Source organism: Eubalaena glacialis, chromosome 11 (genome assembly GCF_028564815.1).
Source record: "Eubalaena glacialis isolate mEubGla1 chromosome 11, mEubGla1.1.hap2.+ XY, whole genome shotgun sequence".
NCBI classification, from domain to species: Eukaryota; Metazoa; Chordata; class Mammalia; order Artiodactyla; family Balaenidae; genus Eubalaena; species Eubalaena glacialis.
Window position 1 is genome coordinate 6,047,651 of NC_083726.1, and position 25,920 is coordinate 6,073,570.

A 25,920-nucleotide genomic window follows, 5' to 3' on the forward strand; every position below is an offset into this window, starting at 1 on the left:
GAAAAACAGTGACACATTTGACTACACCAAAATTACGAACTTTTAGTCATCTGAAGGCACCATGAAGAGAGGGAAGAGGCCAGTCACAGGGGAGGAAAAGCCACTTGAGACATTACATGTGATGAAAGGCTTGCATTCAGAATACATAAAGAAACTCTACAAACCAATACGGAAAGGGCAGACAACCCAATTATCTTTTTAAATGGGCAAAAGATTTGAGCCCTTCACAAAAGAAGAAATCCAAGTGGCCAAGATTCTCAACCTCGCCGGTCATCAAGGGAATGCAAATGAAAACCACCTTGAGATATCAACACAGCCACCAGATGGGTACAATCTGCAAGGCCTACAATACCAAGTCCTGGCAAGGAGGTGAGGCAGGGCACTGCTGAAAGGGGAAAAACTGGCGTAGCCTCTGCCAAAGAGCTGTACAGTGTATGACCTGACCACTCCGTTCCTGGGTGTGTGTGTGTGTGTGTGTGTGTGTGTCCACACACACGCACATTCAGGAGTAAATCTCTATGTGCACTAAGAGACATGTGGAATGTTCATAGCAATATTATTTATAATGGGCCCAAAGCAAGGGTGGTGGGAACTGGGCAGAATGGATAAATAAATCGTGATATATTCATAAGATGAAATCCTACACAGCATTGAGAAGAGAACCAATCACAACTGCACATGATGACATGGAAGAATCTTAAAAATATATAACATTGAGTGAAAAAAAGCAATCATGGAACAACACATGAGTCCATTTTTATAAAGTTCGAAAAACAGGCAGAACCCAACTGTCTCAGGATACGGGTGGCCAAACGAAACACAACATGCCCCGTTAAATTTGAACGTCAAACAAACAACACAATTCTTTTAGTGTACATACATTTAAAATATTGCATAGGACATATTCACGTTAAAAAATTATTCTCTCTCTGCCTCTGACCATCCTGCAAAATGGGATTGGTAATGGTGCCCTGTCACGGGGGACACAGCCAGGCCGGACCCATTCTTGGGTCTCCAGAGCCCTGCAGGGGGCCAGGCACCTGACGGCCACTGTGAGCCTCCGAGTGTGTGTCTCACAAGAAGTGGAACCATTCAAATCTGACCCACCAGTCTCCCAAGCAGAGCATCCCCTGGTGGTAACACTTAGAGGAAAGGCCGGTCATGGCAATCATGAGTTTGCTGTCTGCTTCCTCCTCTGAGCTTGCTTTGGTGAGTCCTCAGTATCAAGGCCAACCTCATCCCAAGTCTAGCACCAAAAGGGCTTCCCTGAGAGCAGGCCCATGCATCCCTCTGCTTACAGGGCATCATCAGCCTCAGGCAGAGAAACAGTGGCCCTCTGCATGGGGGAGGAGCTGGGAGGACACCAGGCCCAACCACAGTGTATCTCTGCTTGCATGCCCCTTGTAATGGGCAGCTCACCACTCAGTAAGGCCCCACTGCCTCTCCTCTGGGCTCCTGCCTGTGGGATAGTCTTCCCACACTGATGAGAACCTGCCTTCTGTGTCCCTGCTCTGCCTTGTAGGACGACACAGAACAGGTCTGCCCCCAGCACGGGTCAGCCTTGCCCACATGCCCCAGATACCACTGATATTAGGTTACTTACGGCTACTGGTTTATTTGATCCCTGATCCCCGCCTGCTGGTGTTACGATGCTGCTAAAGTCGCCTGTATTCCACGTGTTAGTCAATATGTTAAGGGCACGGGAAAAAGAAAACGAAAACTCTGAACATCTGAATTTAATAATAATCACTGTCAGCTTTGCTGTCCATCCCCTCCTAACAAGCTGCCATATGCCCAGGCGGCCGGCGCCGGGGGCTGAGCTCGCCCAGCCTAAACCTCGACAGACAGTGGGGATGGCGAACAGCCCCCCCGAGCCAGGCAGAGTTGGCAGCCAGGCCACGAGGTTCTTTGGCCAAGAATACCTTCTTGGGGACTGATAAGTGCCACTTCCCCAGTGTGGCTTCACCTGACGACACCACAGAGAGGACCCTGGTGCCCCCTTGCCCAGATGGAAGACAGAGGCTCAGAGAGACATGACTTGCCGAGGTCAGATGTGAAGTGAGAGTCAGGGCAGTGGGGACGTCCCTGGTGTGTCTGGGTCCAGGGCACAAGCGTGACTGAAAGTCAGCTCTGCACACACGAGCACTGTGTCCCTTCCAGGCCTCGGGTGTGATGTGCCAGGTCCCCACGGGCTGAGGACGCGGGGCTACAGGAGCTGCGACTCACTGAGTGCTGGGAGACCAGGGTGAGGCCACCACCCACCGTGGCAGCCGCCAGCCCGGCCTGATGGCCCAGCCTCTGGCCTCCGCTCTCTCACTGAGACCCTGGAAGCCACACTCCACCCCCAGCACGTCCACAGCCCTCTGAGCCTCCTGCGCCTTGCCGGGGCTGTTTCCTCTGCCTGTCACACCCTTCCCAGACCCCAGAGCTGCTTGTATCTATGGCTCTCCTGTGGGGAGACTTCCCCGACCCTAGCTCCCAGAGCTTCTCCTCCATGGCTCTTGTTGAATCAAGGAATTGGTGGCTGATGTGTCTCCCACGAGGATAAAAACCCCATGAACACAGGAGCTGCATCCGTCTGGCTCATGGCACGTCCCCAGAGTGGCCATGGGACAAACACTTGATCAATGAATTAACCAACCAACAGGTGGCCATGAGAACATAATTTTGATCCCCAGGTCTCAACGGGCCAACAAGGCCGAGGTGCATCCTGAGGCTATTCAGAGGACCAAGGAACACGCGAAGAGCACGTTGTCCCACGCCTGGCACACAGCAGGCGTTCATAAAAGGGCCTCCATCTTGGAGCAGGCTGAGAGTCAGGAGAACCACTCACTGCGTGGCCCTGGGCAAGCCACGTCCTCACCGGGGCCTCTACCTACCCTTCTGTAAAAGGAGGTAATTGCAGGCCTGGTCCTACCCTAGGGGCTGTTGAGGTATCAGCGGGAACAGAGCTCTCTCTGTCCTGGTCTCCACCCCAGCGGCTCCCCAGTACTAATAAACACAACCAACCTCCAAGGCCACACTCTGGGCCTGGCCTTCATCTGGACGGGCCCATGCAGCCCTCACAACCCCTCTATAGGGTGGGCAGAATCATTGCCCTATACAGAGGGACCAGAAAGGCTAAGGCACTTGCCCAGAGTCACACAGCTAAGAGGTGGTGTTACCCCAATTTGAACAACCCTTCCCTTACCACCCAACTGCCAGCCACTACTGTTGCTGAGATTCCGGGGGCCTGGTGGCAGGGGCCCACCCTCCCAGGCATGCAGGTCCCGGGGGGAAGGTGGCAGAAGGAACTCAGGATTAATTCCATGGTGCCATGGAAGCAGATGCAAGCAACTGGCTCACACAGGGGGAAATTTAGTGAAACTTCCCCAGCACATGAGCCCACGTCTCACCTCACACCACCTGCTCCCAGCCCCAGACGGGGCCTAAAGGAACCCAGGGTTGCTGCATGGAATGCCAGCTCACAGCCTGCATCTCAGAATGCAGACGAGGTGCCGTCTAGCCCTCAGCATTAAGGGCTGTGAACCAACAGCAGGCCCAAGAAGAGTGTGGCAGGGTCCGGCACATAACAGGGGCTCCGAAATATGGCTCCTCCCTTGCCTCCTCCGCCTATGGAAACCCCACACCTCCTTCAAATACCCCCTCCAACAGGGAGCCCTCCTGGATCTCACCAAGCCCTCCTTGGGTCCCTTCTCTGTCTAGCAGCCTGGTGCTGGGCCCGCCATGGCATGGGGTCGGGGGTGTGCATCCAGCTGGGACGACAGGTAAGGGTCAAGGAGAAGATAGGTGCTCCTCCCACTCAGGCCCCAGGGGGCCTGCAACTAAAAGGTCCAGAACTGCCCGTGCTGGAGCCACAAAAGTCAAAGCAGAGACCACAGGCAGCTCGAGCACAGAGCAGCTGGACACCAGCAAGGCTGACAGCGGCCTCACTCAGGCCTCAGCAGCACCAGCACCTGGCCTGCAGCTGGCATAGGGGACCACAGGGCTGGCCTGACATCCCGGCCAGGAGCCTGGGGAGCTGGCCGTCAAAGGGGTTCTTCAGGGCCCAGCTGTGGGGCTGCACAGAGCTGCTCTGGGTGGGGTGGGAAGGACATTGAGTGACACCTGCCGGCTCCCACCGCCTGCTGTCCTCCATCTCACATCTGGGTTCCGGGCAAGGCTGTGATGGAAGGGGGCTCCACATAGCAAATAACAAGAATGATGTCTCCAATCGTGGAAAGCCTGGTGCAGCCACTGGGCTCAGCTGAACCCTCCTACATCTTTACAACCACCCCCTGCAGGAGGTGTCCCATCACTCCCATTGTGCAGAGGAGGAAACTGAGGCACCGAGAGGCTAAGTGACTCGCCCAGGGTCACACAGCCCATAAGAGGTGAGGCCAAGAGTTGAGCCCAGGCAGTTTGGTTCCAAAGCAGTGCTGTTAACTTCTAAGCAATCTAACTTTAAACAAAATGTTGTGTGTATGGGTGTGGGTGTGTGTGGGTATGTGGGTGTGCAGGGGAGACAGGGTGTTGGAAACCACTGGGCAAAGAGATCCAGTCCAGATTCCCCGGTCTGGCACCTGACCCTCCTGACCCTCTAGCCTCATCTCCCGCCGCCCCACCTGCACCGCACGCTCCACGCCTCCCATCGTGCTCAGCTCACCTCCGCGCCTTTGCTCACGCTGGTTCCTCCTTTGACAATGACCTCCTTCTGGTTTTTTGCCTAACAGACTTCCCCTCCAGGTCTGGGCTCGCATGGCCTGCCAGGCAGACTCGGCCATCTCCTCCCCTCTCCTGGCCTTGGCCCCGAGCTCATCACATCCCTGAGGGCCTCCCCACCCCAGTCCTCGTCAGGACCTCACAGGCCGCCGGGAGGGTTTGTGGAGACCCTGTACACGGCGAGGACCAGGGAGATGACAGCAGGCATCTCCTGGGGCTCAAGGAAGGCAGGACAGCCCAGCATCTCCCCTCTGCCCCATGAGGAGGCCTTGGGAGGATGGGACCTTGTCCTAAACCCCTCACAGCCTCTAGCCAGCAGGTGGTCACCGTGTGGCATCAGCCAGGGCCACCCCAGGGCTTCCCAGCCACACTGTGTCAGCAGCTGCTCTCCCTGAAGTCCCTGCACCCGGACAGGCCCCGCGTCCCCCCAGATCGCCCGTCAGCCTCCCTACGTGTGCTGCTCTGGTTGATGGTGCAGCCTCAGGCCCTGTTGCCCCTCCACGCCTGTGAATGCCCTTCTCTTCCCTCGTGGCTCAGGTCACCCCACCCCCTCCAGGGAGCCTTCCGGAATCAAGCCACTCTTTCAAGCACATGAGGTCTCTCCTTCCTGTGTATGGTGTCCTCCTCACCCTGCCAGCACTTGGCACCCTGTGGCCATTGCCAGCTGGGCCTCTAAGGGCCAGTTGGTCTATCCAACTACAGGATGGGGACAATATATCGGTCCTCACAAGGCTGAGCAAGGATTAGAGACAATTCTTATGGAGATTTAAGCCCAGGGCCCAGCTTACTGTAACTCATTCAGAAATGATCTGCTGCCACCGTCAACATCATCATAATCTTAATCATCACCATCATCATCACCATCACCATCATCACCATCATCACCATCACCATCATCACCATCATCATCACCATCACCATCATCACCATCATCACCATCATCACCATCATCATCACCATCACCATCATCACCATCATCATCACCATCACCATCATCACCATCATCATCACCATCACCATCATCACCATCATCATCATCATCACCATCATCATCACCATCACCATCATCACCATCATCATCATCATCACCATCATCACGGGGGTTACTATGGACACACCGACCGTCACGCAGACCTGTCATGACCTGTTCTCACCTTGATCCCCACTTAGCCAGGTGAGCCTAGGGATGAGGTCTGATTGCTCTGTGTCCCCAACAAGGAACAAAGGCTTGATGTATACTTGTGATTTAGACAACTGCCGTCCCCAATACAGTAAAGCAGGCCTTTGGCCTTCCATGAAAATTCTGACTGCCACTCCTCAATCTGGCTAATCAATCATCACACCCCACCTATGCATCTTCTGTGTGTGTCAGAGGGACAGACAACAGGGAGATTCCTAGCACGTGGAATAATGGTTAAAAGCAAGGATTCTGGAACCAAACTGCCTGGGTTTAATCTCAGCTCTGCCCATTTCTACCTGTGTGACCTTCAGCCAGGCCCTTACCCTCTCTGTGCCTCCATTTCCTCACCTGGAAAATGGGGATACTAATAGTACCTGGCTATATGTGAGACAGTATAGCATATATAATTATTTGCCAGATATGGGGAAACCAAGGCTCAGAGAGTGGCAGCGACCTGCCTAGGGTCACACAGCGTGAGGCGAGAGCTGGTCCCGAGTCTCTCTGCTGCTTCTCCCAGCCCTTCTTCCCTCCATGCACTCAGCCTCAGCTCCTCCATCCCCCCAGCACAGCTTCACTGTCAGCAGCAGTCAGAACAGCGCCCACCAGGCACACTCACCACGGGGAGCCGTAGATCCGGAAGCCCCGCACGGTGACCTCCGAGTCCTGCAGGTAGATGCAGTTGGTTAGCAGCGACTGCACGTTCTCGTAGTTCTCCGGCTTCAGCTTCGACACGGACGGGAAGTAGTAAAAGTCCTGCTTGATGAGGTCGGCCATGAACTCCTGGTCGAAGGTCAGCTCATGGTTGCCTGCGATCACGATCTTGTACTCGTAGGGCAGGCTGCCTGCAGAGCCGACACAGACAGACACACGGTGCACCGCTGTTGGCTTCTGGAGGCCACAGTGCCGGGGGGAGGGGGCAGGCAAGAGCCCCTGGACCCCCCGGCAGAGCTGACCCTTGCTCCCGACAGGTGCCTTCTGATCAGAGGCGGCGGCGGCAGCCTCATCGCCATCCCTGTGGCCTCCCTGCCCCCGCTGCTGCTGGGTGACAGGCCGCCCGCCCCCCAGACCAGCGGGACGGGGCTGGGCAGTTTCCTGCAGGGCCTCTGAGCTGCGGTGGACCCGGCCTCATCCTCAGGACTCGCCCACCTCCGTTTCTTCTGTCCGGGCCACTTTTCCACTAGAAGGAGACCCTGCCCTGGACCCCCAGGCCTGCCTCGCCAGCCTCACTGTCTCAGGCCCCCTCCACCTGGGGGTCTGACTCGTTAGCTTCCACATGAACAGGAATTGCAAGTTCTTTGCAGAGCCCAGGTCAAACCTTGGGAGACCCTACGCTCGGGAAAGATTACAGTGCCCATCCCCACCCCTACTGCCACGGAATTCAAAGTCAAAACACAGTCTAAGCGGGAACAAAACAAAACCGTCCGTGTATAACATACACTGAGCTAATACTAGGGTCCTTCCAGCTGTGCTCTCTGCAAATTCCACGTGGTTCCTCAACGCCGTGCTCCTTCCCCTTTCTTTCTCTGGGGCCTTACGTTGTAGATGCCCTAGGCAGGTGTGTGCACTGCCTCCCGGGTGATCTGGCCATGGGCTGAGTTCCAGGACAGCCGCCCAAGGCTACCACAGCCCCTCGGTCTCAGTAAACTGACTGCCACACGCCCCGGCTCCCCATCACCCGCTGGCAGTCAGCCTGACCCCAGGCTCAGGCCCGTCACTCCCGACCTCCCACCAGCCTCAGCTGCTAGCCTCTCCGGGCCTGGAGAAAGAGTCATGATGGTACCTGATTAGGATAAAAGAATGAATTTCGAAGGTGAACCCCGAGGCCCAAGCCTTTTTCTTGCCCCCTCCCCAAGGGCGTGCCCTGGTGGGTCAAGCAAACACCAAGGGGCGTGTGAAGGTGCCAGCCCAGCACGGGGCCTTGGGGAGATGGGGTGTCCAGGTAGGAGAATGGTGACATTCCATAGCCATTTCACAGACAAGTAACTGCGGCCACTGAATGGAACTTCTAAACGACCTGAGCTCTGGTTTCTGAAGGAGCCAGGACAAAAGACACCAAACTTTACTCTGCGTCTGTTTCAGCAAGAAAGTCGCTTCTTTTGTCCGAATTATTCAGCAGTAAGTGGCTAGTTAGCACTACCCCGTGCACGTATAAGCCCTACTACGCGTCAGGCACGGAGCCAGGCCTTCATCATCTCCATCGTGCAGACACGGAAACTGAGGCTCGGGAAGCTGCGGGGTGACGTGCTGGAGGCCACATGGCCAGGAGGTGGCAGAGCTGGATTCTGAGCCAGTCAGTCTTGTGTGACCCCAGACTTTCCACCTACTCGGGGAAAGCCTGGGAAGGCGCCCTCGACAAGGCCAGGGCGAGAGCCCCATCCGGACCACCGAGAGCCGTGGCCACACCTCTGGCTCCGGCCTCCCGTCCGGGGGTCCCAGGGTGATGTGAAAGGGAACCTGCCCAGAGGACCGCCCCGGGCTAACAGAGATCCACACCTCAGGAGGTGTCTTCTCCGTTCCCAGTGACCATGACTCCCACAGGAGCACACACAGGGCAAAGTGTCCGGCTTTGGAGCCAGCTGACCTGGGTTCTGTCACCTCTCATCCGAGCAAGTCACTTAGCCTCTCTGAGCCTCAGTTTCCCCTCTGATCAACGTGAGTGTGCCTGGTAACCGCCCCTTTCTGGGGGCCAAGGGCCTCGTGTGGCCCCCAGCTCCACCAAGCCCCTTCCCTGTGGCTCGTCCCACCCAAGGGTAACACAGTCCAGGGACAGCAGAGCTTTCTCACCCTTGACCATGACCTGAAACTCGACCTCTCTGCTGTGTGAGCCTTCTATCAGAAACCCAATTCCAGAAATGCCTCTTCTCCAAATTCTGAGGACTGTCTGCCTTACTGGGAACCGAGGCCCACAATACCAGGTCAGCTGTGACAGACGTGGGATCAGACTCAGCTCCCCGTTAGGTTCCAGGAAGAACCCCGTTTGCCCAGCACTGTGGAAGCTCCATGAAGGGGCAGGGTGAGTTTTATGGCTGTGCCATACAATGAAGTTCTAGGTACCATAACTATAATTATTATCATATTCTAATTGCAATGAAATGGAAGCGTCCAGAACCGTCATAAACTTCTCCAGCCCGCCCCCCTCCCACCCCTGCAGTTGGGACCTGCCCGTTCTGCCTGGCCTCAGGCTCTATGGCCGTGGCAAAGGGCTGTTGGGTGGCTGCTCGCCTCCCAGCCTGGCCACAGAGGAGGTGGGGACCCCAGCACAGAGAGAGAAGTTTTTCACAAAAGAAGCAGAAAACCATAATCTGTTCATCACTGCCTCACCGGCCACCCAGACTTCTTTACAGGTTTGAGAAAATAGCGTTCTCTCTTCTTTGGTGTTTGTCAACTCTGGGAGGCTGTCCGATGACAGGCATGGGCTCCAGGGGCTGACAGCTGGGTCCCAGACCCAGTTCTGCCACTAACCGGCTATGTGACTTGACCTCCCCGGGCCTCCGTTTCCTCACCTGTGAAACAGGAAGAATAATGCCTACCTCGCAAGACCGTTCTAGGATTACACAAGACAATGAATGGAAACACACAAAGCCTTTTGATGTTCAGAAAAAGTCAGCTTCCCTGGGCCAGAGTTTGCAAACTAGAAGCCAGCAGGCCAGCCCTGCCCATAGACATATTTTGTTTGGCATAATTTTTTGGCTTTTCTAAATTTGCATTTGTTGCCAACATTAAAAATTAGAGAAATTCCAATAAAATGTCATTCTTTCTGTTTTCTAAAAAATCAGTCAATTTTAAAATCTCACCATCCTGGCCTAGGCAAGTGCTGAGTGCCTTGCTTCCCTTAAACAGGAAGCAGAGGGCAGTTTGCCCAGTCCCCACCTGTCCTTACTACTCACACCCAGCCCACTTCACTCATTTTAAGGTACTGCCCACTCCCAGCAGCGTTGGGGATTCTGGCCCCGGCCACAGTCTCTGGAGACGAAGGGGACCAGACCTGGCCCCTGCCCCTCCGAGCTGCCAACCAGGCCGTGGGGATGAGCTCTCCAAGGCCCCTCTGCCTCCCCGCCTCACCCATCCTCCTATTTGTCATCCCAGCCTGGCCCAGGGAGGCTGAGACATCCTCTTGTTCTCCTCACAGGAGAGAAGCAGGAGTAGAGAGGAGATGTGTTGGCTTCACCATCTCCATCCCAAGCAGGTCCCGGCAGAAGTCTGGAAAGCGAAGCCCCCCGCCAGCACCCCAGGTGACACGGTGCAGAGACCCCCCTCTCCAGTGATGCTCAGGCGGCCGGCGGGGAGGGGAGAGGCTTGCCTGGGCCTGAGCATCTGGAGAAGGGTCGTGGAGGACAGCGCAGAGAAGCCTGCCATTTCCGGGACCTCACTGTTGGGCCAGCCACCCTCGGTAAAAGGCTGGGCCCTCCCGAGGTGGGCTCTGTTACCTCCGCCTCGAAGCTGGGGAACGAGGGTCCCAGGTCAGGAACCTGCCCAGGTCCCGCAGCAGGTGAGCGGGAAAAGCAATGCTAGGTGCTGGCCCAGCTGACTCCACACCTCTGGGTCAGCAGCTCAGATTCGTTCAAGGCCACCAGCCCAGCCCCTCACCACACTGCAGTCGTGGCTGGAGCAGCGGCCTCCATGACTGCCTTCCAGCACTAGTTCTCTGCGCTTCCACTTCACGGCATCCATCCACTCCACGCGGCACGCTGCCCCGGCTGGGGGAGCCCGAGCCGCACTAATGTATTGATGTCATGTCTCTGACCGGGGGTGTTACTTAAGCAAATTAGCAAATTACTCCAACCATACAGTTTCATTTATTTCCGCAGCTCCTGACTACCAGGGACTGAGGAGTGGGCAGGAGGCTGTGGGCTCTCTCCTGTTCCTCCCACCTCGGATCAGAGGAGGTAACTGAGGCTTCTTCCCTCCCAGGGAAGAACCAGCTCCTGGACACAAAGCCAGGTGGGGGGCAGGAGCCATAACATGCTGGCGTGACACCCTCAAATATTGTCTGGTTTCTCCCCAAGAGATGGGTGCCACACGGCTTGGAGGCAGGAGGCTCATCCATTTGTGAACACAGAAACCTTCCAACACCATGCCCTTCTGAGCTGGAAGTCCAGCCACAAACACATCTCTGACTGCATGTTCCCTTGGACTTGGCAACTCGCCAGCTGTGTATAACCTTCAAAGACACTTAAGTATTATTATCCCCATTTTACATCTGGGAAAATGGAGGCTCAGAGAGGTTACACAAATCAATAATAAAGTGATGAACAAGCACAGAGGGTAATGGACAGTTTGACAGTTTTTGTGGCTTGGCCTCATCAGACTCATCCTGAACTGGTACCATCATGCTACACTGTCTCTCAGCGGGTAGACAGATCATTGGATGGATGGATGGATGGATGCATGATGGATGGATGGATGGATGCATGCATGATGGACGGATGGATGGATGGATGGATGGATGCATGAGTGGATGGATAGATGGATGGATGCATGATGGACGGATGATGGATGGATGAGTGGATGGATAGATGGATGGATGCATGATGGACGGATGGATGGATGGATGGATGATGGATGGATGGATGCATGAGTGGATGGATAATGGATGGATGGATGAGTGGATGGATAGATGGATGGATGCATGATGGACGGATGGATGGATGGATGGATGGAGGATGGATGGATGGATGGATGCATGAGTGGATGGATAGATGGATGGATGGACAAAGAAGGATGGATTATGGATAGATGAATAGATGGAAAGAGACAGATGGATGCATTTATAAATCAATCAATCCATCTAGGGGTAGCTCTGTCTCCTTTATACCAACTGATCTCTGTCTACCTGGATCCCTCCCTTTCCTCCAAGTTTTTCCTCCAACTGTCCTGGCAGGGCTTGCTATCCAGACCCACCTCTCTCACCCATAATCCTGACTGGCCCTCTCTGAATCTTCTCTCATTGGACCTGCTCTCTCGTAGATGGGGGTGGGAGAGCCAGAACCAAGGCTCTGGTACGGCTTAACTATCACAGAGGCAGGTGGAAAAGTCCCCTCCTCTGTTCTGGGGCTGCCACCTCTGTTGCTACAACCTAAAGCTGCATTAGATGCTCACATCAGCCTGCAGCTCTTACCAACCTGATTGTGGATAAAATGCCCAACGACCAATCATCAGAGGCTTTCTGGCTTAGCTTCATCTTCTCCCTCCTATATCTGGGTAGTGAATGAGGGAGTGTTTGGGGGCCCTCAATGACCATTTGACTTGCAGGGGCTTCGTGGGGAAAAAGATGAGATGAAAACAAACTTCCTCCTGATGCCTGCCCAGAGGAAATTAATGTTGTTCCCTCTGCCCCTTCTTGCGGCTGTCCTTCCTGGCAGCACAGAAGAGGGCTAATATACAGGGGAACCACCCCAGTGCCCAGATGGGAGCACCTGCCTTGACAAGGTGCCAAGAGTGCCTGAACCCCAGCTGTTCTCCAGCAGGTGTCTGGGGGCTGTGCCAGCTTGGTGAGGCTCCGAGAGGGGACAAATGGGCCCAATGCCTTCTCACACCCACTTCCCTCAGCCCAACAGAAGCAAAGAATCCAGCCAGCCTATCCCAAAAGCCCAGCAAGCCAGAAACTCGCTTTCTTCCCTGAAGCTGGGCCCTGTTTTAACCCCCCGACCCTGGTCAGCTGCCCACAAGCTCTGTCTGAGCACAGGCTGTGTTCCAGAAGCTGGACAAGGCACCAAACAAAGCTTAGTCCTGAGGTCAGTGCCAGAAGTGACACGCAGAGCTTCCAATCCACACCCCTCATTGGACAGAGGAGGAAACTGGAGCTCAGAGAGGGAAAGGGGCTTGCCTGAGGTCACACAGCAAGACAACAGCGAACCAGCACTCGAACCCCAGCCTCCTACCTCAGGAACGCAGAACAGTGGTCACACCAGCCAGCCTCTGGTAGGACATGCAGGCTGAGCTGGGGACTGGAAAGATAGGACATTCGGGAAGAGTGGCACAGAGACCTGAGGGTCTGCTTGGCTCCTGAGCCAGGTGGGACTTGCTGGGGTGTGATCTCCCAGCCTCGGGTCTGGGAGAAGCAGCAAGTCCTCATGAAAACCAGCTCTCCTCCCTGCTTTTCAGAGCTGGTGGGCATTGTTATGCATTTGTATTCTGCGTGATAACGTCCAGCTCATCTTCCCCAAATGCTTCGTTTCTTCTCAGCCAGCTCCCTTGAAATCCTGGCATTTGCTAGCCATGGATTTGTTGGTGGTAAAAAGACCATTAGGTATTCATCAGCAGAGAATTGGAGAATGATCATACTATTTTAACTTTTCATTTGCCATCTATGTCCAAATAGATATGCACCCACACATAGATTCCACATGGCAGCGAGTATGCGCGGGGTTCAGAGCACAAAGAGGGATGCAAACGAAAGCTCTGCTACTTGCGCTTCCAAGATTAATCTCCCTCCAAAAGGTTACAATTCTTTATCGCTAACACTCATCCATCCCATTGAACAGAAAGTGCTACCTCCAAACTGCATAATCTGTTCAATTCAACATGATATGTGCAAGCTTCTCCATAATCTACGCCATTCCCGGAGCGGCGTACGGAGCCCGGCAGAGTTTTAGTGTTCTCTGAATGCAGCGGCAATCAGGCAAATGCCCACTTATGGCTCCTCCCGCCCATCCCCGTCTCGCAGAACACAGCAGAGGGGAATGGAATAAAGAGACGGCATAACGATCTCTGATTGCATTTTTAGTGCGTCTTTGACAGTTCTGTGTTTAAACACTTGCCCATGTCTGGGAGATTCACGTGACCAGACTTCTTGGGATGGCACTGGATCTAGGGTAACTCTGGAATGGAGACTCGGCTTCAAGCTGCCGCCGGGGCTGCAGGGGGCTCGGGCACATGCGTGCCATCGCCATGCACACACAGAGGACACGGGCCGGCGATGCAAAAAGGGAATCTGTGTGCAGCCCGAGCAGGCGGGAGAGGCTGAAGACTGGTGCCTGGGCCAAGGGCAGGGCTGAGAGATGGGAGCACACTGCACGGGCTGTGTCCCCCAGAAGCTGGTTTGTGCTGCCCCGTGCCAGGCACAGTGATAAGCAATTTAGATGCAACGCTTCTAGACACCCTTAGAGAGCAAGGCTGGACCCCATCTCTGCCTCCTCCTAGCTACTTGGCCTGGAGTGAAAACCCTCACTTCTCTGAGCCTCAGCATCCCCATCTGCAAAGGCGGAATGTTTAGGGTTCTTCACAGAGTTCTTGGAAAAATCAAACTAGGGAAGACACGTAAAGCCCCTGTATTGTACTTATTCAGAGATTTGTTTTAATCAGGTATGGTAAGACTTGCAGACACGGAAATGACTGCCCTGAGGAAGAAGGTTATACTCACAGATCCCTAGAAACAGGGCAAGCGGGCAGAGGATGGGCTAGTGAATAATGCGGGTGGGCTCTGGGGCACAGGGCTGACCCTCGCTGTCTGCTCCCAGGCCCTGGGGTGATTGTTCAGGGCAGTGTGTGCGACAGCCCCGTGCAGGACGTGGCTGGGGGTGGGGGGTGGAGTCTGGATTGGTTGGTTTGCTTGTGAAAGGTGTGCTCAGAGGTGAGTCCTTTACTATCTCTACAATGGGTTAACTCTGGAGGGGTAGTCCCTCAGGGTCAGCCAGCCTCCAAGATGCCAAGCCATCAGAATTCAGAAAACCAAAGGCATGATTTATACAACCTGGATGGTAGCTGTTATCACTGTCTTTAGGGATGTTAGGAGGAGTAAATGCCATGCTCTGCTATGAAATCCAGAAATGTTAGCTGGGAAGATGGAGATGAGAAAAGAGGCCTAAGAAAGTCAGGTCACTTGCCTGGGGTCACATAGCAGCACTGGAGTCCAAATCGCCTGCCTAAACCTGGGTGTCGAGATCCCCCCCACTGTAGGACAGACAGTCCTGGGAGGGCGGACCCTCCACCCACCGAGCTGCAGGCCGGCCCCCTCGGGTCCCATGGGGGAGGGTTCTGGATTCACAACCCAACACCGGTGACCATATTTAAAAGGCAAATGCGATTTTTCTTCTGTTTCATCCTAATAGCCAAAATGTTTAACTTTCAAACATTTGTTTTTCCTGGGAAATGTTTTAAAAACAGGAACATTCAGTCCTAATCATCTATTTAAATGCTTGTTTCAATTGCTACCGCAGAGCACATATGACTTCAGGCTGAAGGGGACAGCTGAAAGGTTTCTGGGTGTTTCCTCCCCCAAATTAGGCCTCCTGTAGCCAGAAAGATTTTGTGGGAACCTCCCCAGAACACACATGCTCAAACACTTCATGAAAGGCTCCCCACGGCCCTCACAAGGGGCCAAGCTGGTGACCATGGATGTAACACGCATTCAGAACTCAAGGCTACGGCGCCCCCTCCAGGCCAGGCCCCGGTGGTGCCCTGACCTCACCTTTCCGCAGCACGACACACCGTGCACCCCTCTGAGCTGCTTGAGGCCTCTTTGCTCATGCTGTTCCATCCACCTAGGACCCTCTTCCTGCGCTTCTTTCTGAGCCAACTCCAATTGGTTCTCCCTTCATCAATGGGCCCAAGTGCCACTTCCTCCAGGCTGCCTGCCATGAGCACCCTCTTTCACCCAGCACTCGGGGCTCCCAGCTCCGCCCAGCCTGAGCTCTCGCTGTCGCTGCTTCGTCTGCTTCCCCCACCAGCCGGGCGTCCTCCCAGGCTGGGACCGGCCTGCTTCCTCTCTTGCGCCCAGCACAGGGCTGGCTATGGGGGGAAGTGCTCATACATGCTCACTGAATCCAAGATGTATTATCATCCACGTAGGATAGAGGATGAGGATCAGATGGTGAGGTCAATGACTCACCAAAGGTCCCCAAGCAGTCCACTACGGAATGTTCCAGAAGGATCATCGTTCAGGTGCTGACCAGCCTGTCAGGTGGCAGCCCCCAAACTGTTGTGGCTTTCACTCACTCAACAGACGTCAAGATGGGCACAAGGCCCAGGCGTGGGGCTGGCACCCGGAGGCTCCAGTAAGAGCCTCTCTGGAGGCAGGGAGGCCTGGGTTCAGCCTCAGCTCTGCTACCACATCACCGGACCCGGGTGAGGCCTTCCCCTGCTCAGGCCTCAGTTTCCCCATCTATCCCATGAGGAGGTCCTGACCCTTAGAGAGCCCTTTCAGCTTTCTAAGACCCTCCAGGAGGTGCCGGGGTTGGGGGGAGCTTCCCAAGGCAGGTGCTAATAGGGCCAAACAGCAGGACAGAAAGGGCTCACACAGGGCAGGGCATTTTGAATGCCCACGTTTGCCTGCTTGCTGCTGACATCCTGTGAAATCAACAGTAAAGGAATAAAAAGGTATGACCCTCCACAAGAAGCAAAGCGAGCTGTGGCCAGAGCCCCAGGTGGCTCAGGGACCCAGGCTCAGGTGCACGGTCTGACCTAGAACCCATGGGAGCAGGTAGGCCCAGGGGCCCTCCCCCATCACACCTGTCACCACGCCCTTCACCCACCAATCTCCGCAGAAGAGAGGGTATTTACTCTCAAGGGAAAATAACAGCTCCACAGAGCCCCATTTAAGGACCATAGGGCTTGAGGGAGGATGGGCAGTGAGGTCGGAGGCTGAACAACAGGAGGATAAAGTGAAAGAATAAATATAGTGACTGTGGAGACCCCAGGCCCCTTCCCCAGTGAGCTCTCAGGTTCTGGAAGCCAGCCTTGGAAACTGGGGAACTCATTTCTGGGGAGAAAGATAGATCCAGGAGAAAAAACCTACAGATAGTGATATCAGGGGCTCCCCAAAGAGATGGCCAGGACCCCATCACAGTACACCCTCCACCCCACACACACACACGTATACACACAGCTTATCAACAGCTTTCAAATGTCTAGTTCTTAAACACAACACACAGGATCATCAGACCTCAGAGAAAAGCCTCCAAGCTGAAAACGGAGGCAGAGGCCAAAACAAGAAGAAAGGAAATTGGAGGAAAAGGGGCTGATGCAGGGGGAAAAAATAACATATAATTACCACCATTGGTGAGATAACAGAAGATATTGCACCCGTGAAATTCTAGCAGGGTGCTCTTAACAAAAGAAATTAAAACGTGGCAGAATTTTTAAATTTTGGTTAGAGAGTAGAAGACGGAATTGAGGAAATCTCCCAGAGACTGAAACAAAATGACAATAAAGTGAGTAAGGCAAGGAAAGAGACAAAAATCAGAGAATCAAAACCAGAGGTCCCACATTTGGATACTATGAAAAAGAAGTCAGAAAAAAAAGAGGGGAGGGAAATTTTGAGAAAAAAAAAAAAAAAAGAATATGGGAGAATGTCCCAGGATTAAAGGACAATATTTGCTCCATTAAAAGGGTTACCTGAGTGCTCACAATAATAAATGAAAAAACACCCACATCTGAGGCACACTGCCCAGAAACAAAACAGGTCATATACCAAGGGTGAGATATCCAAACGATAGTGGAATCTTCAAGAGTGACACAGGAAACTAAAAGAAAACAGAGCAATGCCTTCCAAATTTTGAGGGAAAACGATCTGCTACCCAGAATTCTACACCCAGACAAACTATCAATTAAGACTGAGGACAAAATAAAGACTTTTTCTGACATACAATTTTGCCAAACATTTATCTCCAGCGCATTCTTTCTCAGAAAGCTACTGAAGGGTGTGTTCCACCAGAATGAGGGAGTAAACCAAGAAAAAGGAAGCCATGGGATCCCGGAACCAGGAGCTCCAAGAGAAAAGGAAGGCGAAGGGAAATGGTGAAGGGGGATCCAGGATGACTAGTGTACACAGGCCTGGAGGGCAGCTAATCCAGACCGGGGCAGGGGTTGGAGGCTCAGGAAGTACAAGAAAAATGGGCCAACAGATGGCCTGGCCCAGCCCACCACATTGCTGAGGGGCACTTCAAACCCTGCAGGAGACAGGGATGAACCACAATGGGTACATGGAAAAACAAGCAAACAAAACAATTTACTACTTTAGGAAAAACAATAGGTTATGCAATGAATATTTAACCAAAAACTGTGATGGGACTATAGCAAAAGGGTAAGAGAGGAGATGTGCATATATGGGTAGAGAGACTAAGCCTCTAAATTTTCATTTTTCATAGTAAGACATTAAAAAGTAATCCCTAAAATTGAAAAATAAAAAACAGCAATATAAGGTTGTTACTTAGAGACATCGTGGTGATAAATCAGCAGCTACCAGATTTGCACGGGGAATAGGAATCAGGACTGGGGAGGGGACCTGGGGAGGAGGCTGCTGGCTTTACCATAAGCCTCGTAGCATGTTGTGACTCATTCTGTACATGTACTACCTTAATGTAAATAAAATTGTAATGAAATTAAAAGACAGCATTGGAGGCCAGGCACTCCTCGCCTGCCTCCTACCTCTGCCCACGGCAGCCTGACCTCTCACTGGTTCTACCCGCTGCTCAAAATCTAGAACCAAATCAAACTGGGTCACAATTGAATCTGTAGATTGTTTTGCATGGTACTGACAACTTAACAATCTGATTCTGAGGGTCTAAGTGCTGGGATGACTCCAGCAACCAGGTTCAAAGGCAGGTGATCTGGCCAAGCATCTCCTCACCCTGGTAGGTCAGACAGCCACTAATAACATCACCGGTGTCACCTGCTGAGAGTCTGAGACAGGCTCCCTCCTGCCTTACTTCTAACTCTCACAACAGCCCCACAAAATGGGCAGTAGATTGGCAGATGAAGAAATTGGGGCTCAGTGAGGTTAAATAACTACAAAATGGGTAAGCAGAGAAGTGGGAATCCATCTGTAGCTGAAGCCTCAATCTCTCCATTTCTGTCACACCACCAAGACATATTACATATGCCAAAGAAATATTCCTCAGAAAAAAAAAAAGAAAAAAATGGTGCCATATACTTGAGTCCTTATAAAATCTCCCCTGTTATGAGGAGCTCTCAATGATTTTATTTCAAACAAGATAACATTTTGGAGATATCTTGTGGCTTCATAAACAAGCCTTTACAGACCATCTTGAAAAGCAATACAGATGTCAGAACAAGTTAAACGAATTCAGCAAAGGTGCAGGATACAAAAACAATGGGCAAGACAAGCAGTTGCATTTCTATACACTAACAATAAACAATCTGAAAAGGATATTAAGAAAACAATCCTATTTGCAATAGCATCAAAAAGAATAAAATAGGACTCCCCTGGTGGTGCAGTGGTTAAGAATCCACCTGCCAGTGCAGGGGACACGGGTTCAAGCCCTGGTCTGGGAAGATCCCACATGCCGCAGAGCAACTAAGCCCGTGTGCCACAACTACTGAGCCTGTGCTCTAGAGCCCATGAGCCACAACTACTGAGCCCACGTGCCACAACTACTGAAGCCCACGCATCTAGAGCCCATGCTCCGCAACAAGAGAAGCCACCACAATGAGAAGCCCACGCACTGCAACGAAGAGTAGCCCCCACTCACCACAACTAGAGAAAGCCCGCATGCAGCAACGAAGACCCAATGCAGCCAAAAATAAATAAATAAATAAATAAATTTATTTAAAAAAAAAAAAAGAATAAAATACTTAGGAAAAAATTTAACCAAGGAGGTGAAATATTTGTACACTGAAAACTCCAAAATATCTGCTGAAAGAGACTAAAGAAGACACCAATAAGTGGAAAGAAGTCCTGTGCTCATGGATTGGAAGACTTCATATAGTTAAGATGTCAATACTATCCAAAACAATCTACAGATTCAATGGAATCCCTACAAAAATCTCAATGATGTTTCTTTCAGAAACAGAAAATCCATCCTAAAATTCATATGAAATCTCAAGAGTCCCTGAATAGCCAAAATAATCTTGAAAAAGAAAAACAAAGTTGGAGGTCCCACACGTCCTGATTTCAAAACTGACTACAAAGCTACAGTAATTAAAACAGTACAGTACTGGCATAAATACAGACATATAGATCAATGCAATAGAATAGAGAGCCCAGAAATAAACATACATGGTCAAATGATCTTCGACAAAGGGGTTAAGAGGGAAAAGAACAGTCTTTCAACAAATGGTGCTGGGAAAACTGGACATCCAATGCCAAAGAATGAAGCTGGCCCCTTAATATCATATAGAAAAATGAACTCAAAACGGAACAAAGATCTAAAGGTAAGAGCTAAAATTATAATACTCTTAAAAGAAACCATAGGGGGAAAGCTCCATGACATTGGATTTGGCAATGATTTCTTGGATGTGACACCAAAAGTGCAGGCAACAAAAGAAAAATATATCAAAATTTAAAACTTCTGTACATCAAAGACACCATCAGCAGCGTGAAAAGGCAACCCAAAAAATGGGAAAAGAATTGCAAATCATACTTCTGGTAAGATGTTAATACCCAGAATATACAGAGAACTCCTAAAACTCAACAACACAAACCTCCAAACAATCCAATTCAAAAATGGGCAAAGGACTTGAATTGAGATTTCTCCAAAATGGCCAATAAGCACATGAAAAGATGTTCCACATCACTGATCATTAGGGAACTGCAAATCAAACTGTGAGATAACAACCTCACACCCATCAGGATGGTTACTATCAGAAAAACAGAAAACAGCAAGTGCCGGTAAAGTTGTGGAGAAATGACAGCCCTTGGGCACTGTTGGTAAGAATATAAAATGGAACAGCCGCTGTGGAAAACAGTATGGAAGTTTCTCAAAAAATTTAAAACAGAACTAGCATGTGATCCAGCAGTTCCATTTCTGGGTATTTGCCCTGAAGAATTGGAAGCAGGGACACAAACAGGCATTTGCACCCTCATATTCGCAACAGCATTATTCACAACAGCCCAAAGGTGGGAGCAACTCAGGTGTCCATTAACAGATAAATGGATAAGTACAATGTGGCATATCCACACAATGGAATATAATTCAGCCTTAAAAAGGAAGGAAATTTTGACACACAGTACAACATGGATGACCCTTGAGGACGTTATGCTCAGTGACATAAGCCAGTCACAAAAGAACAAATACTGTACGATTCTACTTATATGAGGTCCCTGTAGTCAAATTCACAGAGACAGAAAGTAGAATGGTGAGTGCCAGGGGCTGGGGGAGGAGGAGTTAGTATGTAATGGGTACGGCGTTTCAGCTTGGGAAGATGAAGCGTTCAGGAGATGGATGGTGGTGATGGTTGCAAAGCAATGTGACTGTGCTTCAGGCCACTGAGCTGCACACTTGAAAAAGGTTAAAATGGTAAATGTTATGTATATTTAACCACGACTTAAATTTTAAAATAATCTTAAAAGAAGAGAACCACGACTTAAATTTTAAAATAATCTTAAAAGAAGAGAACCAAAGGCCTTGAATTCCAGACACTAGAATTGTGAGCAGGTAGAACCATAGGTTCTTGGAACTCTTAGAATCCTAGAATCTTAGAGCCCTGAAAGCCAATCATTCTAATCTTGGAAGCAAACAATTCTAGAACTTTAGAAGTCATCAAGGTTTACAGGTGAAAAGGGACTGTGTGGCCATCTAGAGTCTTGGCCCCCTCACCCTTCCCCCTTTATCAAAAAGTCCTGATTGAGGAGCTCCAGGCCAGGAAGCCTATACCTGCTTCCATCCTTCCAGAAAATTCCCAGCATGGATTTCACCTGGGGTTTGACAGCCCTGGATGAAAGACATGACTACAGGGACAGATACCTGGCCTTTGTGTTACTGAATAAACATTTTTCCAAAAGGTTCCTCTGGTGCCTTCTGACACCTACAGGCAACCCTTTTAAAGGCGAAAAAATTTGGCCCAAAACAATATTCTTTGCAGTAGCAACTGAAATAAGTATTTGAAAATGATTAAGACAAAAGGTTCCTATTTTTTAAATACTTCTTAGTGACACCGAGTGTTTTAAAGCTAAATAAACATTTTGGAGATGAAGATACATGAAAGTAAAATCATCTTGCCACCTCTGTTGATGTTTCCTTTATTCTACAGTCATTCTCCTTGGCCCTAATAAGTGCCGGACCCTGTGCTGGGAGCTGGGGACAGAGAGGTCCCGACCCAGCCCCTTCTCCTGTTGTCTAGTGTGGAAAAGATACACGCTAGAAATCTGGGATCTGTAATGTGGGCGGTACCAAGTCACAGGGAACCATAAACAGTAGTGAGTTTTCCTTTCCCTGACCAGGAGTGAGGGAGGAGCTCTGAAAAGGTGGGTAAGAGGGAGCATCCTAGAAATAGCAGCTCTCCAGGCAGACGAGGCTGGGAAGGGCATCCCGGGAAGAGAACCCCACACAAGCAAAGGCATGGAGGTGGGAAAATCCACCTGCTAGGTATTCGGCAATTGCTTAGAAGCTCAGGGCAGACGGGGCTGCAAGTGGGGACAGGCCTGGGAGGGACAGATGGGGTCACACCAGGAGGGGTCTCCACTGCCCGGCGAAGATCTGGACTTCCCCCGGACACAGCAGAAAACCAAAAAAGAGCATTAAGGGGAGAGGGGATACGGTTGGATCGATGAACAAAAAACTTTCAAACACAAATATGACAAATGTTAGTCTGAAAAGTGACTATTTTGAGAGGGTGGGATGCTATCAGAGAAAGCCCCGCTTTGTCAGCTCCATTTTTCCCCTTCAGGGTCATGGCTGTCAAACCAGCCCAGAATTAGCTCCAAACGGCCTTCTGAGAGCTCTCAGATCTTCATTTGCATCGTGCACACTCGGAAAGGTGTGACATTCTTCTTCTTAAGAGAAATCAAAGAAACAAACCTATACACTTAAAAAAAAAAAAAGAACAAAAAAACCCCTGATTTTCTTTAAAACAAATTTCAAAGAACTAAATCCTAACATTTAAATATCTGATTTTTAAAAAGGAAAGCATCCATGGACTTCCCTGGGGGTCCAGTGGTTAAGACTCTGTGCTCCCAATGCAGGGGACCCAGGTTCCATCCCTGGTCAGGGAACTAGATCCTGCATGCCTCAACGAAGATCCTTCACGCGACAAAGAAAATCCCTGTGCCACAACTAAGACCCAGTGCAGCCAAATAAATAAATATTTTTTAAAAAGGAAGGCATCCTTGCATGATATTAATAATAGTAATGAAAGCTCCCATCAACTGGGCATCTACTTTTTGCTGGGCACTTTAGATGCATTCATAAAATAGCCACAACAAAAACAGTAGCGGCATTTATTATTATGTGTTTATCTCACACCAGGTCCTATGGTGAGCCCAGATCAGCCCCTGCCTCACTGAACCCTCCCAATATCAGCCCCCTTTTACAGATGAGAAAACCGAGGCTAGGGGAGAGGACATAACGTGCCGGAAGCCAGGGGGCTTGGAAGAACGGAGCCACAATCCAAACCCGAGGGGTGTATCCAGACACACATGCTTGAACAGGATCCCCACTGCAGTGTCTTATTCAATCCTCACAATAGCCTACAAAGAAAGTGTGTTAGCCCCACACTGTAGATGGATACACTGAGGCCCAAGAGAGTAATGACTTTCTCAAGGTTGTGCAGCAGGCATGTGGCCAGGTAGGGCTGGGGAGGCAGTCCCACCCGCTCCAAAGGCTGCATCCTTTCCACTGGCTCCTCTGTCACTTCAGGAACTTAATTTATAAATAATAAATGGTAACAGCGAGTGCCTACGGGGGCTGGTGTTGTCCGTGGTGCTGAAGATGCAACATGCCTGAGATAGACAAGATCCCTGCCTTCCAGAAGTGGACCTTCGTGGGATATTGGCAATAAAGGAACAAAGAATTAAGTACCAGGTCAGGTGAGGATAACAGATATGGAAAAATGAAGCCAGGTGAGCAGGACAGGGCACACTGGGGTAGAGAAGCAGATCAATGGAGGGCCATCAGGAAGGCCTCTCTGGAAAGGTGACCCCTGAGAGCCAGGAACTGGGTGACCTCCGGGAAACCACATTCCTGCACCGGGTCTCAGTCTCCTCATCTGTAAAGTGCGGATGGCATTACTCAGGACCCAGGCTGTTTGTTTCAAGGGAGAAGTGAGCAAACAACATGAAAGCACTTTTAAACTGTAAAGTGCCATCCAGAAAACAATCGTTGTTGTTCAGCCCTCATGCGACTTGTATACAAGGCTTTGCAGCAAAATGTGTTTTTCACATAAGAAATGTAAGGTGTTGGACCTTCTTGTGTCCCATCAACAATTTAAACATGACTTTATTTAGTTGGTCCTCATGTTATAAAGTGTTACTCCTGACCATAAATATCAAAACAGACTTGGTAAGGAGGAATCTCCTTACCAAGGAGATTATAGCAAGGGCTGGGATTTTCTGAATATACAAGGGGATTTTCGTTAATAGCAAGGGTTGGGATTTTCTGAATATACAAGGGGAAGTTCCCACATAAAACAGGTCACCTGAGGCATTAAAAATAATAATTTAAACATTTTAAGAGAGCATAGGCCTTGATTCCACTTTTATTTACTGTGCGATCTTGGGCAAGCTCTTCGCCTAAGCTCGGTTCCTTCTCCCGTAGAGACAGTAACAGCAGAGACCTCAAGGGGTTGTCTTGCCCCTACAGTAGCCATTAACCCCCGTGGCTATTTAATTTCAAACTAATTGCAATGAAATGAAACACATAAGTCAGTTTCTCAGTCACACTAGCGCCATTTCAAGTGCTCAATACCCACAAGAGGCAGGTGGCCGCAGTACTGGACAGCTCACGTCTAGGGCCTTGCTACTCATCAGCTGGGAGCTGGCGAGAAATGCAGATCCTCCAGCCCACCCCAGGCCTGCTGAGATCTGCGCTTTAACAAGATTTCCCCCAACCTCTCCAGGGAAATCTCATGCACCTGAAGTCTGAGAAGGGCTGCCTGGGAGAGAGCAGGTAGGGAGACACCCTATGAGAAGGGGCAGCTCTGTAGCAATGACAAGGATGACAGGGCAGTTTCCACACCCTCTCTTAGTGGTGGTCACAGCCTCCAAACCAAACTAGTCACAGAACTTCTGACAAAGGCTGCACTGAGTCCAGGTGCAGGAGGCAGGCAGGGGAAGGTGGTGTGGACAGGAAAATGGAATCCCTCAGACATTTCAGAAGTTTGTGTGCACACGGGGACAGAATATTTCAATTCTGTGCTGGCCAGGATTTTCTGGCTTGTTGACTATTCCTGTTTTGGAATGAAGTCCAACATGAAAATGACATTTTAAAAAACCCACAGGCTGACTTCATATCCAAACACATCTCTCCATGTTTGTAGAAAAAAAAAAGAAAGAAAGAAAAGAAGCATACCAGCAAGAGAATCTTGCTTCCCCCAACTCGTGAATGGCCAGCCTGCTATTCCTCTTTCAACCAACGATTTCCTCTGATGGTTCCACAGCCTTGCCCTAGCGCTGACGAGTGAAAATGCACTTCGGGGCAAAGAGGAAGGCTCACAGCGGGAAACCCAGCAAAGCCTCAGAGCACAGGTTGTTTTTAACACTTCATCTCTCACCTGCGCAATCACCAGCCTGGGAGGAAGGCGCCATCCTCCTCCACTGGATGGATGAGGAGCCTGAGATGCAGGGCAGGGGAGTCACCTGCCCTCCGTCTCACACCTGGGAGGCAGGTGAGTGTCTAACCTGATCACAGGCTACCACTTCACCCAGTTCTATCTCCACCATGTCATGGCATTTTCTTGTTTATATTTCTCTTGAGTAGGAGTCTTGGTTATTTTGCGACCCACTGTATCCTCAGCATCTAGCAGAGTCTAGAACTAGGTATGTGCTCAGTAAATGTGTGTCGAATGAATGAATGAATGAAATGTAATGGCAGCAGGACCTCCAGCCTCAGACCCTTGGTTAGCCTGCCCCTTCGAGCTGGAAGGCCTGCGCCCCACCCTCCACTCGTCCAAACACTGTCTAAATGCCAAGGACCCTCTCAAGTGCCACTTCCTACGTGAAGCAACCCCACCTACCCTACTTGGTCCCCACGCAGCCTCTGTTTCTCCCACTTGCCCCTCAGGCCCTCCATGGAACTCCAGCCACGTGCCTCCTTGCCAGTCTTCAAATGTGCCACCAACGCTCCTGACTAAGAGCTGCTGCCTCTGTCCAGAATGCTCCCCCACCCAGACATTTGCATGGCTGGCTCCCTCCATTCCAGTCTCTG

General features: G+C 51.1%; 1 protein-coding gene across 1 annotated transcript in view; it reads right to left on the minus strand.

The window, feature by feature from the left end:
* Positions 1-25,920, minus strand: part of MPPED1 (metallophosphoesterase domain containing 1) — a 62,968-nt gene that overhangs the window by 17,008 nt on the left and 20,040 nt on the right. Inside the window, exon 3 of the mRNA XM_061205590.1 lies at positions 6,498-6,723. Within this exon, the coding sequence (XP_061061573.1) occupies positions 6,498-6,723 (226 nt within the window). The remainder of the gene's footprint in view (positions 1-6,497; positions 6,724-25,920) is intronic.